Below are 15,630 nucleotides of genomic sequence, written 5' to 3'. Positions count from 1 at the left end.
CGAACCCTAACCCTAAAACTAAAACCAGTACAAACGCACGAACGATGTCATAAATAAGAGTAACACGGGTAATTGTTGTTGACAAACAACGGGACTAATTTTATTCAAGGGAAAAGATCCCATGACACCGTTGTTTACATTCCACACCATTAATTGTTTTCACCTCAATAGACGTCAGTGATCGGTTGAAATTACCGAAATACGACAACTTTTTACATGAAATAACTTCGAATACAAAAATTTTTATCTGTTCTATAATACAAAATACACCAAGTATACGAAGTTTGAAAGTGTTTCGGTACCAAAAACACTACATAAAACATTAATGAAAATTGTTGCCCATCAAACCAAAAAGATCCAATTTCTTTTCTTTGAAGAAGGTTTTGCTTACAATGTCTCATCATCTCCCCACAGCATTTTAACTTATTCAAATTTACACATGTGAGAGAATAATTGCTATATACACTTGGTAACTCAAACTCACTATTTACACTACTGCATTGACTTTCAAAACTTGGAATTGTAAGATGAACTGGAAAACTTTATAAACATGATTGTGCTCCTGTATGGCCACATCTAAATGATTAGAACTGGTAAAAGACTATATATATCAACAGACCACATGTGTAACAACAAAAGAAGCAGACCAAACACCAGAAAATGAGGAGTAAAATTTGTAAACTCATCCTTGAGGACTGTCACCAAACAATCCATTAGTTTCCACACATGACTGGATGTAGTTATAAATATTGCTAGAAGATTAACAGATAAGTACACCGGTAGAGTAACAATAGACTGATTGACTTCTCATCTTAGTCATGATGACAGATTATAAGACATATGATTTAGAGTGAGTGTAATGTTTTATCTGTTAATTCATTCATTTAGGCAATAAAAATATACATGCATCAGACACGTGCCGTCAGTAATTACTCAGGGTAGGCCGTTGGTGACCTTTATGTAGTAAAACACAAAAAAATAAGTGAAATACAGGCGCATGACTGAGTTGAAGGGAGTTTTACTTCTGCCTTTATAGCACGTAAAGAAAACGGTGTTGTGGGAGTGTACGCAACAGTATTATGCGTAGCTTAAAAACTGAGATTGAAAAGCAGGGGCAAATTATGCCAACCTAATCTACAAAAAAATAAAATATTTTGTATTTTATGCATAGTAATCAGAGTAACCTTCATAGTTTTATTGAATTAGGTGCCTATTTTGCCATAAAAGGAAAATGTTACTATCGATCTATTTTATTCAAAGTAGACACTGCCTACCTTGCCTACCTAGGCAGCAAGTCCTTGATATTCATACATCTAGAAGATAACAATAATGTTAATAATCCTTTCTACTATAGGCACAAGGCCTGGATTTTGTGGGGAGGGAGACAGTCAATCACACCAACCCCAGTACTTAACTGGTACTTGATTTATCAACCCCGAAAGGATGAAAGGTGAAGTTGACCTCAGTGGAATTTGAACTCAGAACGTAGCGACAGGCAAAAGACCATGCTAACGATTCTGCCAGCATGCCACCTTAATAATGAAAATAATAATAATAATATAACAAATAATAATATAACAAATAATAATATAACAAATCATAACATCCTATTCAAAGTAAATTTTAATTATTTTATTAACAAAGTAACTTGAAACTAGTAATGGAGTTTTAAGATATTTTGACTTGAAATAAGAAATGAAGAATTAAACCTGATGTAATTCTAAATAATATAAGGGGTGGGGAGAATTTGAGAACTAACATAGTTGTACATTTTTAACCTTATAAGTATGTACCCATTAACTTGATCTCGACCTCTCTATTATATATATATATATATAGATATATATATATATATATATATATCATCATCATCATCATATATATATACACATATGTAGAGAGAGAGATTATACAGAGATTACTGATAGAAGTAGGAGATAGTTACACCTTTACTCTACAAATTCCAATGCTTAATTTTGCAAAAAAACATGAAAAAGAAAATCTAAATACAAAAACCATCTGTCAACAAATGGCCTGAGTCTCCACTGGAGTAAATACCTATCATCACACATACTGTTTATCAACCGTAGTATGAGAAAAGCACTAAATTGACTCACTAGCACTGATCCCCTAAGTCTTGAATGATAAACTCACTGCATGCCTGTGATAGCAACATCTGTAATTGCATTGATTACTACTGGTATTTATAAACTCACATGGGTTGTGGCTAGTGTCGGGTCTGGTCTATGCTTAACTTAGAAGGGAGGCAGTCAAACAAAATTTTAATTATGAATGTAGCAAGGATGGTGAATTACCATGTTTTTTATTATTTATTCCAGGTCTTTATGTCCTGGTTTCAAATCGAGTAAGGGTTAACTTTGCCTTTCATCTTTTTTGGGATTGATAAAACAAAGTACCAATGAGGTGCTGGGGTAAATAAAATGAAGTACGAGTGAAGTATTGGGATTGATGAAATATAGTATAGATAAAATATGATACCAGACAAATACTGGGGATTGATGAAATAAAGCATCAGTCAAGTACTGCGATTGATGATATCAACCAACCATTCCCACTGGCCTTATGCCTAAATTTGAAGTATTTATTAACGTAGCCATATATTATGAATAAATAAATATCTAGGCTTGCATTCTATCATCCAATTGGTAACCTTTGGGAGGAAGAGGTGAGTAAATTCCCATGAACTGTTGAGCAACAATAGAATTGGTCAATTTGATCCATATCCTAAGCTGCTGAAAAGGCCCTCATGGGAATAATGTCATTGGAGACTAAATACATACAGATGTGAGTCTACTTGTTTATTTATTCATAACCGACATTGTATTGGTACTTTTAGTAGTTATTGTCTGATAATCAAACTTGTATGAACAATTATGTAAAAGGAGAATTCTTTATAATAATTTGTTGAAATTCCACATTAGCACAAGAGTTAATTATCATCACGTAACTCTACTGCTGACCCCTGTAGTCAAATCACTTATTACAATATTCTGGGACACAGTAGACTTACTCTTAAATCAATATATAAAAGTTGAATATATTTTTAAGTGTACATGAATTTATCTTTCTTACACTCACCATCAATTAAACTAACCACAAATGATGCATTTGTTAATTATGTAAGAACATAAAATTAATGTCAGTTTTGTAGAAGTGTATGGCTTAGTGGATAGGGTATTGGACTCATGATCACAAGATTGTGGTTTCAATTCCTGGACCAGGAGATTTTCTACACCGAGATGTCCTTGTCACTAATCCCCATCTGGTTCTAAGCCTGGTATTATTTCCTTATGGTGAGCTGACAGAACCATTAACACACCGGGCAAGATGCTTAGCATCATTTCATCTGTCCTTAAATTCTGAGTTCAAATTCTGCCATGGTCAACTTAGCCTTTCATCCTTCTGGGGTTGGTAATATAAGTACCAGTTGAGTACTGGGGCTAATGTAATCAACTATCAATCCTCACCCAAATTTCAGGCTTTGTGCTTATAGTAGAAAGGATTATTTCCTGATGGCTAAACATGTTTCCTTAGAAAACTGGAAACTAGTAGGACTGCTTGTATGATAATAACATTCATTCATAACTATCCCATGGTATCAAGACAATGAGATATAAACACTCACAAACACATACTCCATATGTACACATGTGTGCATACACACACATATCATCACCATTTGATGACCATCTTTCACACTGGCATGGGCTGGACAGTTTGACAGGCGCTGGTAAGGCCAGGGGCCACCTTAGACTCCACTGTCTGTTTTGGGTTGGTTTCTACACTGGATATGTCCTTCCTAATGCCAACCACTCTACAAAGTGTACTGGGTCCTTTTTAAGTGGCACCAGTACCAGTATGTAAGTGTGTGTGCACGCGCACTACCCTGTGGCATCAATTACATTTAGTAACAATTGAATTTTTCCTTTTTGATTTTATATCGTATATAGCCATCTTCATTATTTCATATATATATATATAATCATCATCGTCGTTTAACGTCCGCCTTCCATGCTAGCATGGGTTGGACAATTTGACTGAGGACTGGCAAACCAGATGGCTACACCAGGCTCCAATCTGCTTTGGTAGAGTTTCTACAGCTGGATGCCCTTCCTAACGCCAACCACTCCGAGAGTATATATATATATATATATATATATATATATAATTGTTTTCATGTCTTCTTTTCTATACTTGCATGGATCAAGTGAGGGTAGGTTCAGCTGAGTCTTTTATCTTAAAGTCAGATGTTTCTCTCTACCAAATTCACTCACAAGACATTGACAAGCCCAAAGCTATAACAGTAGAAGATGCTTGCTTTGTAACCACAATGGTTTCGGGTTTGGTGAGATTGAACCCAAAGCCATATAGTTGCAAAGCAACCTTCTTAACCACACAGCTATGTCTGCACCTATATGTCTAATAATTCTAAAAGGAGTTTTCCCAATAAGTAAAGTTTCCAAACCATTAACCTTATTATTATAATTACCATTTACACAAAATTTTAATTAGTTCAATCTCAAATGCCCACTTCTTGATTATTCAAATTGTTTCAGGTTAGATTTGAACCCAGATCCTTCAGTTGTTCTTTCCTGTCTTGCAAGTTGCTTCGCAATGTCACCATTACCAGTGACATGAAAAAAGCAGCTAGTACACACTTAAAAGTGGTTGGCATTATGAAGGGCATCCAGCTGCAGAAACCATACCAAAGCTGACTCTGAAGTTTGGTGCAGCCATGTGTCTCACAGAATCTTAAACCATTCAACGCCTGCCAGCTTGGAAAATGGATGATAAATGATGATGAAGATGATGATGATGATGATAAAATATCAAAATTAACTAAATTAGCTTGTTAATAAATTACCCACTCATTTAGAAATAAAAGTTCTGAGTTCAAATCCAATCTGAGACAATATATGTAAACAAAAATTGAAACTCCATTGGAGATCAAAGTGATTGTAAAATGGAAGCTTAAAAAGATGAGGTTAATAGTCTGGAAAAGTTTGTAAGTCAATTACCTTGATGTAAAAACAGCCACAAGTTATTAATTATGGCTCTGGAACAATTACGTTCATTACAAAACAATGTTTTCCACTGACAAACTATTCTGTTGTTATTCAGCTTCTAAATAAAATCAATGATGTGTTATGCAACCAAATCAATAGTGTTAGATGACCCAGTTACTTCTGATGGAGTCACGGTGGGTTTAGAGAAAGTACAGATGTTAAAATGGGTGGTGGAGGAAGTTTAATACAATATTGCTATTATTAAAGATGGATTTTTCTCAACACAGAAAAATCTGACTGTATGATATCGTCCATCTGTATGTTTTGTCCCTTTCTTGTATCACTTAACTGTCTGGATGTTTTTGCGTTCTTGTCCCATTCTGTATTATTTATATATCATCATCATCATCATTGTTTAACTTCCGCTTTCCATGCTAGCATGGGTTGGACGATTTGACTGAGGACTGGCAAGCCAGAAGGCTGCACCAGGCTCCAATCTGATCTGGCAGAGTTTCTACAGCTGTGTGTGTATATTACATACACACAAACACACACATACATATATGAACTTAAATATATATACTTATATATAGATACACATGTATACATACATACAACCATATACTCGTACACATATATATTCATACACATACATGTCATCATTTTAATGTCTACTTTTAAAAATTTTCTTGAATCAGATGGAATTCATTGAGGCAGATTTTGTACAGTCGGATACCCTGCCTGTTGCCAACCCTCACCTATTTCCAAGTAAGATATTTACCCATGTCATGACATGTTTTTATGGAAGACTTGAAACAGAGGACATTGCTTGCATAACAGTGATGCTCATTTTACCACTATTGCAGTGACCCAAGACAAGGAGGCACGCGTGTGTGTGTACACACATAAATACATACACACAAAAGTTTTGTTTCTGACAACTACATCTACTCACAAGACTATTGTAGAAGGCATATACCCAAGGTGCCATGCAATCTATGCTACTGGAGAAGGAAAAGGGAAAGTTAAAAAAATAACTGGATCCCAGAACAATGTGTCACATTGTGCTCTTTACTGCTTTATTCCAATCCAATGCTTTAAGAACCCTTCCAACTTTACTGCCTTCAAATACTGAAGAATATACCATATTTTCTGGTATACAAGTTGATGTACGTTTTGCAAACATTCAAACATTGTCACTATCTTCCCAAATTCTGCTGCATTTCATATGGAATTTTTGGTCCTCCAAAGTCATTTTGATGTGTAAGTCATCTTACCATCTCTTGACCGTAAATTTTGGTCTGAAAAATTTGAGTTGTATTCCAGAAAATATAGTAACACAGAAAAAGTGCAAAATCAATTTTAAAATGGTACCATTTAGCTGGCATTTATTAAGGGAATTAAGTAGAGCTGGTACATGTGTACCTTAGTGCTATAAATCAGCCTACACATAAGTATTTATATCAATTATACGATACAGTGAGTAACACCATTTGTATAAACTGTCACACCCTTACAGTAAAAATCTAGTTATTGTGATTACTGAAAAATGTATTTCTTATGGAGTGGAGTATCTTACAAAATGGTCTTTAAGAAACATTTATGTATTGTGTTTAATCCTTTTCACCTTTTACTTGTTTCAATCACTGGACTGCAACAATTCTAGGGCACTGCCTTGAAAGGTTTACTCTAGCAAATAAACCCCAGTACTTATTTTTTTGAAGTCTGGCACTTACTTTATCAGTCCCTTTTGCCGAACTACTGAATCGTGGGGATGTAAACAAACCAACATAGGGTGCCGTGCAGTGGGGAGGATGAACACAACACACCTACATACATACACACAATTTCAACCAACCAAATTCACTTGAAAGGAATTATTTAACCTGGGTCTATAGCAGAAGTCACTTGTGGAAGGTTCCATGCTGTGAGACTGAACTCAGAACCACATGGTTACAAAGTGAGCTTCTTAACCACACTCATGTTTGAATGCTAGATATTTTGAATAGTTGTTAGTTACTGCAGATAAGAGAACAGCAATTTCATATCCAGTTACATGGACTGTTTTGTGTCCTTAGTCAAATGCACTTAATTCCCAAATAGTCTGGTCAGCACAGGTTAGGAGCAACTTACCAAATAACAATAGCAGAGCATAAAAATTGACCAAGTTTATTAATTAGTTGGCAGTGCTAAGTTAAACCCCTCCAAGAGTACGACATGGAAAGGGATAGATTCTAGAATTTTAAATAGTACCCCCAAGGAGTCACCATCACCATCATCATAATTTTAACATCTACTTTTCCATACTTTCATGGGTCAGATGGATTTCATTAAGGCAGATTTTCTATGACTGGCTGCTCTTTCTTACACCAACTTTGACTTGTTTCTGAGTAAGAAAATATTTCCTCATGACCAGACATGTTTTCATGGAAGATTGAAAAGAAATGACATTACTTGTGTGCTGGTGACACTCATTTACAACTATCGTGATGTCACAAGAAGGAGGTATAACACACAAACACAATGGTCTTCTTTCAGTTTCTACCAACCAAATCCACTCACAAAGCTATGGCCCCAGGCTGGCGGAAGCGATTGGAAAGTGAACTTCTTTATCAGTCAGTCATTCCTTAACTAATTACTAAGAACATAGCATATCATAGATCCATACAATATTTTGAACTCTAAACCATTGAGTATATTTAATGCCCAGAACCATGTAATGTATGTCATTGAAATACAGAGTTAAAGATAATTACAGAGGAACCTTGGTTTATGAATGCTTCTCATCATAAACAAATTGGTTTACGAACAATTTTTCGAACATAAAACGTATCGAGTAACAAACAAGCAAACTGGCAACAACGGTTGGTGAAAAGCTGGGAGTCTTAGCAAGAGAGCCTCAGTTGCTGTCTAGCTTTCATTTAGTGCATATCTGCTCGAATTCGCCATGTCTTCTATTGAATTTGCTAAGAGAAAAAATAGTTTCGGTTTACGAACATTTCGGGTGACGAACTGCTTTCAGGAACAAATTAAATTCGTAAACAGGAGTTTCTACTGTAAATTTTTTTCCTGTAAGATTTTGACGTTGCTGCTTTCGCAAAAGCCCATAAAGTTATCAATATATTCTCTATTTCTTGGTGGTTTCAGTTGATTTGAAATCTTAGGTTCAGCTACGAACGAAATTACTTTTGTGTTTCATGTTAAAACAAATGAAAAATCATGTGGACAAAATGAAAGTGATGAAGAAATTAGATTGAAATTGGTCTCTAGGACATGAACTAATGGTGTAGTTAGAATGTGTGTCACCTGGAGCAGCCCTTGTGTTTGCTGTCCACATTTCTTGAGTTTGTTGTCTATACAAGCTGATATAGGTTTATACAGCAGACCCGAATGTGCTACCCCCATAAAAGCGTTGCCTGGAACAGACTGCCTTCCTCCTCACCAGCTATGCTATTGACAGGAACTTGGAAAAGAAGTTCAATGAAGAACTTGTTTCATATAAGTCTAGAAAAACTTCAAAGATGAAAGCATACGATGGGTTTAAGTCAAGGTGAAAATAGAGTTAAATAGCATTAAATAGTAAAAACTTGAAGTGGCAATGGTAGGATGATTGTAAAATATATAAATATTGAACCTCTTTTTTGCCGATGATTGAAACTTGTGAGAGGCTTCAGACACCAACCTTCCCACCTAACCATAAAAAAAAAGAGAGAGAGAGAGAGAGAGAAAGAAATGCCAACCAGATGTTTTCCTAATGAATTAATAATTACATGAAAGAAATATGGCATTTAAAAACCATTCATTTCTGAATAACATGGACTATATTTTTATAGCAGAATTTCCAAAACCAAAGACCAAAAAGAAAAAAGAGAAAGAAAATATTAATGATCTCTAATTGTGAAATAAACTTTCAAAACAAGTTTGTTAAGTGAGATAAGAAAAATACGATGATGATTGAAAATAGAGAACTTCAAAATATTTTCAGTTAAAGGTCAATAGTTGAAGACACAACATAATGTAAAATTGAATATTGAAATGGTAATGAGTTTGACGGCAACTGCTTTGGCAACAAGGCTTAATATACAACTAATCTACAGTAACATCTACATTGTTTGAAAGAAAACAATGCATAGAATGTATCACAAATGAAAGTAGAGAACGTACTTCAGCCAATTAAGGGAGGCAGCGAAGTTAGTAAAGTTGTGAAGAAATACAATAGGCAAACACTGTGTTTGAAATAGTCAACCAATGAAGGCGAGCCCTTAACGAATGAGGGTATGTTATGTATTAGCTCTAATTGCGCTAGGTAAATATATATTCTTGTCACAAATAACAAATCATCACGCCAGATTCATATATTTAGCTGTACCCAACCAAGGGTATAATAGAGGTTGCCTTGTTGGCAGGGAGCCTGATTTTCAAGTACAAAAAGCAGGTTCAGTTCTCATATACATTTGAGAACCTTTTCATGTTATTAGAAAGTACATAAGCATGTCACATGTAAGAAAATTAACTTACCATATTCCTCAGGGTAGGCCCAAGATCTTCTATGGAACTTTTTATTCCGATCTTTAAGCCATAACCAGAATTTTCCAAATGCTCGTGCCATAGCTTTAAATATTTCCTCAAAGGACTTTTATAGTTTAACTTTCACATAGAAATTATATTTTTTCAGTTTTGTTTACAAATTATCAATCCATGGTAAGTTCCGAAAGGTACGAGAGAGAGAGAGAGAGAAAGAGATCCCATCATTCACTTAACAGCAGCAGGATTTGGGACATATGGGAGCCTCTTGCCCCAATGATGATTATGAATATAAATAAAACTAGTAGGCATCCCCGTGCACTCAACCCACAATAACAAGGTAAAAGATTTCAAAAATACAAGGTTTCCTTTTCATTTGTTAAACAATCATTTTTCTAGAAAATAAAACAAAGTAAATTATTTGTAGCCCCAGGTTGGCATTGATTGAACAGAAATTTGAGGAAGATTCGATCCTTTAAGCATATGATTTTTAACCTGTTAAAACTGAAATGTCAAAGGTGAAATGTTTTATTTTTCTTTCTAGTGAATGAAAGAGATAAAAATAAACGATAAATCCATAATGAATAAATTGAAGTTTGTAAATTAATTTATATTTTTGAGTAATTTATAATGTGTTAATATATAATATTCATAAACTAGTATTTCTGTATATGAGCAAATATGTAAGGAGCGATGCTTATTTGTCAGTTAACAAGCTTCCCTAAATATGTATCTCTCCTAAAAGTAATTAAGGAATTATACTGGAACCTATTAGATTAAAAGTGATTTAGAAACTTATTAATTTAATTAAATTTACAATTCAATTTTTCAACAGCTTTATATTGTTTCATCAGCCGGCCAAAAAGAAAAAAAAATTAATTTAGCATTTGTTATTTATTATACTGTATATGTTTGTATAGTGGAAAAGATTACTCACTTTCTTAGTTTAAAAAAATATTCTAAATCAACAGGTAAAGTTGTTTAAATTGTTTTTAACATTATGCTGCAGTACTTTTTCTTTCGTTACACATCTGGTCTTTGTACTATAAAAACTTAAATTACTTTACGTTCCGTAATTATAAACAGATTTTTCTCTAAAAATGCTTAAGGTAATTCACACCAGTGTGAACCCATAAGAACGATTAAATATATACACACACTTGTAATAGACCAGTCTGTAAAATAAATACAATATAAAAGTGATTTTAAATGTTATTTCAACACTTGTTGAAGATTACAAATATTAAAAAAATTACATATATATGTGTGTTTATGTATGTGTGTGTGTGAGAGAGAAAAAATATAAAGCAATTAGCTCTAGTGAAGTATGTAAATATAGTTGCGTGAAAGAGGTACACACACTATATAAACACTAATAGTATCATAGGAGTAAGAGCGAGGGCCATTTCCTGCATACAAATACTAATAGGTTTGTCAAATTGCCACTAAAACTAGATATAATATATACGTGAATGAAGTGGGATCATTGGAGACACATTACATGATATAAAAGAAAGCGGCTAGCCGGGAAAGGGGTATTTATTTTGTTTTCGGTTTTTCGCAGGTTTTCTTTCTTTTTTTTTTTTTTTTTTTTTTTTTGTAAGCAAAAATGACAATTTGAGTTTGTAAATCACAAGAAAGATACAGTTCGAAACATCATCACAAACCAGCTGACAGCATACAGCTGACGAATGAAGCGATCACATTTAAGTGAAACAACGGAGTATTGTCCGAGTGTTGACATCTCCAGCAACAGTAAAATTTGTCGTTAAAAACAAACAAAAAAAGTTGGTATTGATTTAAATATGTTCCACGTTGGCTTTATCACTAACTTTCTGTTTTCAATGAAAGTGTTTAACCGAAGATATTATCGCTCCAGTGTAGTCGGTATGTATCAAAATTCACACGTGCGAGAAGCTTTAAGACGCTGAGAAAAAGATGTTTCATCCGTGCGGCGGTAAGCATATGAAACTGCGGCATAAAGTGAGGAGTGTATGTTATTATTTATCTGTAGAAATAGATATAAACATGCGAAAATTGATAAATAAATGAGAAAGGGGGAAACACATTCGCTGTTGATAGGGCTTCTTCTAGTTGTTTCATTTTATAAATACCTGCAAGAAATGATAAGAGTAATCCAAAGTTTGCGCGGTCGAATTTAACTTATTTTCAAATCTTTGAAAACTCATTCCCACGTTTATAGAGCTGGGGGTGTAGATGTTTTTTTTTTTTTTTAATTAATTGTCTTTTATTTTAACATGTTAGTACAAGAAACTAACATGGAAAGTGAAACAGGTTCTAGTTACTGGTGTTTTAAGCATGAGTCGAATTCGTTCGGAATACCGTTATCTTAATATTCTCTTTCATATGAAGATATTTAATCAAAATTCACATATTAAGGGATAATATTTTCGTTCCCTTTTCTTCACCTTATCTGCCACCTTTTCTTCATCTTCCATTCTCTCTCTTACTCTCTTCTTTCTCAGCATCACTTTCCTTTCTTATTTCCTTTCATGCTTTACACGAAAACCCAGCCCTTGCAAACTATGGTCTTTTGTTTTTCTCGCTTTCTTTCCCATCAGTCACAACTTACTCTTTCGCTCTTTACATTTTCTTTTTCTTTCGTTTACACTTTCCCCGTCAATCTCTTTACTTTCCCCCTATTTCTTTCTGTTCTTACCCTTACCACATCATCGCACCCAACCTCCTGTGCGTAGCTCCTCCCTATTCACTTCATTGTTATTTTGATTGTTGCCGATCCATTCATTGTTGTTGTTGTAATATATGTCCCTGGACACCTACACTCTGTAATCATTACTGAATGCATTATTGAAAGTTACAGCGAGGGACTGCAACAGAGCAAGCCATCATCAGAGGAGCCGCAATTCGTGCGCAAGTAAGAGAGAAGAGGGCGGACGGAGAGTATTATGTTAGAGAATGCTGAAGCGGAGGAGAAAAACGAAGTGACAAGTTAAAAAGTGTCGAACATCAACATAAATCATCGTCACCATCTCCCTCTCGAACTCTCTACCCCTCCAACTGTTGCTGCAGCTGAGTAATCTGTTGCTACCAATGATGCAGCTACTATCGCTGCTACTAATACACATATTTCGGGCTTTGACAGTCGTTCATTCAACCGACCTCCTTCAAACGGGACCAAATATTCGCTAATGTGTTCTAAAACCGCGGAATCTTACACACTTACACACACATTATGTGTACTTTTATATAAATTAATCGATATACAGTATGTAAACAATTTCACTTCTCTAGTGGCTGACAGTTAAGAGATGCGGGATTCGATTTTCATCGAACGTTATTCAATTTAAACTAAGAATCACATGCTTTTGTTGTTTAGCCCCAGGTCAGTTCTGCGTGATCAAACCTATGATCAAAGAAAGGTATTCCAACTGTGACTATCCCGTGTTTTATTCAGACCTTGTATGTATTCAAAACTACAGTATTCAGCATGTCCTTCCTGTTTAAGATTAGGATCTGATTTGAAGGAGATTTAGCTGTTATTCTCAAAAGATCGAGCGAATATGTAGAGGTTACCACGTTGGTTCGACTATGTTGTTTACAAATTGGAAATCGGCTTCCATAGATGCAGATGCTGCAACATTATTATTTTTTTCTCTTTTTTATTATTTTTTTCTCTTGTTTCTTATTTTTATTCTTTATTTGCTAAAGTTGGTTTTCTTTATTTTAAAATCGATAGTAAGAATTAAAGAACTATCCATGTAATAATATTTTGTTAATTTTAACGAATTCGTCAGTCATGAAGTATATTGTCTAAAGAAGAATGTAACGCAAAGTAACTTCATTTCTTATATATATATACATGATGCTAGTTATTTGGAGATTGAATGGAAAGAGCTGGTTGTGATACCTTTTATTTTTAAATCCTGATTTATAACTTAGTCACAAGGCCAAAATCCGTGGAGTAAGAAACAATTGATTACAACAACATTATTTACTTCACTGTTACTTAAGTTAACGATCCAAGGAGGATGAATAGCAAACAGTACGATTTGAACTCGATTCGTCGAATAACATCGACAATTGCGTTTTCCTCGCAACTACTAATTTAGATGTTGTTGGCTTAGTTCTTCGTTTAAAAATTTTTTACCAATTCACATCTTTCATACGTTTTCTTCTTTCTTTTATTATATTTGAATGAAAAATCTTACAATTCAACTGAGAATAAACGCACGCTCTCACAGTATTATACACAATAATTTCATTATTATTTTAAAACAAGGAATTATGGTAAATAGAAAGAGATCGGTGGAAAGTGCTTGTAATTCTGTTGTATACTGGCTCCAGCCAATTTGACTTTGGCCATACTGGGGCATACATAATATGTACGTACGCACACAAACACTATATGGAAAAGGGGGAGGGAAGGAAACTGAAGTGATATGAAAGTAGTCAAAAATAATGTAGACAATGAATTTAAGACCATGTTGGGCAAGCGTCAATTAAAGAGTGAGAGGGGGTTGTCAGTAAATATATCAAGGGACGGACATGTTACTAGTTTAAAAAGATACTGAAGTATAAGAAAATAATTTTAATTTTGCAAGTGGTAGGTGTAGTTGTATATGTACGTGTAAACTGAGTTACTTAATACATATATCAATGAAAGTAGCCTTCAACATTCACTGAATTTTGTTATAGTTGATAGTATTCACTCACTCTTTCTGCATGTGTCTGATATAACGAGAGAAAGGGGAAAGAAAGTGAAATAAAAATAAAAATTATGCAGATTGAATGGTTTAAGATGAAAATGAAAGCAGTTAATCAGAAAAAAACAAGTGTAATTGAAACTAGAGATGTACAAGCGACAGAAAAAAAAAGAGCAACAACAAAAAAGGTTGCGGATGATTTTTATTTTATTTCATAATTAAAATTTTCGCCAACTTAAGCTAAACTATTGGTAGTGCTTTTTAGTATCCGCTTCAAATATTACTGTCCTGAGATCGAATCTCGCCGTTGTCAACTTCACCTTCTATCACTTCGGATCGAAACAATTAAGCACCAGTGGACACTACAGTAGATTTATATTACTATAATGCATCGTAGATGTGAATGGAATGGAAAATGCAATGTTGAATCAAAGTCATTATTTGAAAGGAAATTTAAGAACAACAACGGAACATTTACTTATGAGGTGATAGTGTTAAGAGTAGAGTTAAATGAGTGAGACTTCGTCTTGCCCCTATCAGCTGAATGAAGCCGATAGGCGATAATAAAAGATATGCAAGAGATTAACTGGAGGCAGTTGGATTATGTTTGCGCCGGTCAAAATACACGATCAGTATTAAGGGTCATGGAGACGGAGTTAAGCAGATTAGATATATCTCATATATCCAACGATAGATACTTATTTGACTTTCAGGTTTGGCACGGGAATAAAGTTTTACTAGTAAAAAAATCCACCTTTATCACTTAAGTAGTGAAATTCCAAACACAAAAAGTTTTGTGTTAAATCGAATATATTAAAGCATACACAATGGATGTTGGTTCGAATGTCAGACCATGAGATCTCACTTGTTCGATCAACTAACTAATCTACCAGGCTTATTTAATTAGCATGTTAAGTGGCCGACGTCTCTGGTAACCTCTTCTGCTACACCCTCAATGTAAATCTCAGGTGACATCAGTGGGACACAGAATGTGACGAGACTGGACCTTTGTGCCATTGAGACCGCATCTGGGAATTCGTATTCCCCACTGTCCTTTGAAAAAAAACATTTTTGGGGGTCGGGGGGATAATTGTGGCGGTTGACATCACTCGCTCCTATATTCTAAGAGAAAAAGAAAGAAAAATTGCGAAAATTATTAGTTTACAAGGCCTGGAGTTCTATAAATAGAAAACCTGATAGGATAACAGGCACGTGACATGAATGAATTTATAGACCCCAATCTTTGACAAAACACATGACAGCAATAGAATGTTTTTGTTTTTCGTAGTGAGCATAGTGCCAATATTGCACAGATGCTAATAAAGTATTATACTTTGTGTTCATATTGAACTGGCCTTAATATACATACATATATATATATATATATATATATA

The 15,630-nt window shown here is 34.4% G+C and overlaps 1 protein-coding gene across 8 annotated transcripts in view; it reads right to left on the bottom strand.

The window, feature by feature from the left end:
- The window catches only part of LOC106884182 (glutamate receptor-interacting protein 2), a 537,293-nt gene that overhangs the window by 241,438 nt on the left and 280,225 nt on the right, over positions 1 to 15,630 (bottom strand). The window contains exon 1 of one of the 8 annotated variants that reach the window (XM_014935431.2): positions 9,546 to 13,131. The exons of the other annotated variants lie outside the window; for them this stretch is intronic. Coding sequence (XP_014790917.1) covers positions 9,546 to 9,636 — 91 coding nt within the window. The 5' untranslated portion in view covers positions 9,637 to 13,131. Of the gene's footprint in view, positions 1 to 9,545; positions 13,132 to 15,630 lie in introns of those variants that run through there. 8 annotated transcript variants of the gene reach the window in all.

The sequence above is a fragment of the Octopus bimaculoides genome, chromosome 1 (assembly GCF_001194135.2).
Source record: "Octopus bimaculoides isolate UCB-OBI-ISO-001 chromosome 1, ASM119413v2, whole genome shotgun sequence".
Taxonomy (NCBI): Eukaryota; Metazoa; Mollusca; class Cephalopoda; order Octopoda; family Octopodidae; genus Octopus; species Octopus bimaculoides.
Note: the sequence above shows the minus strand (reverse complement) of the source record. Positions and strands in the feature narration are given on the sequence as shown.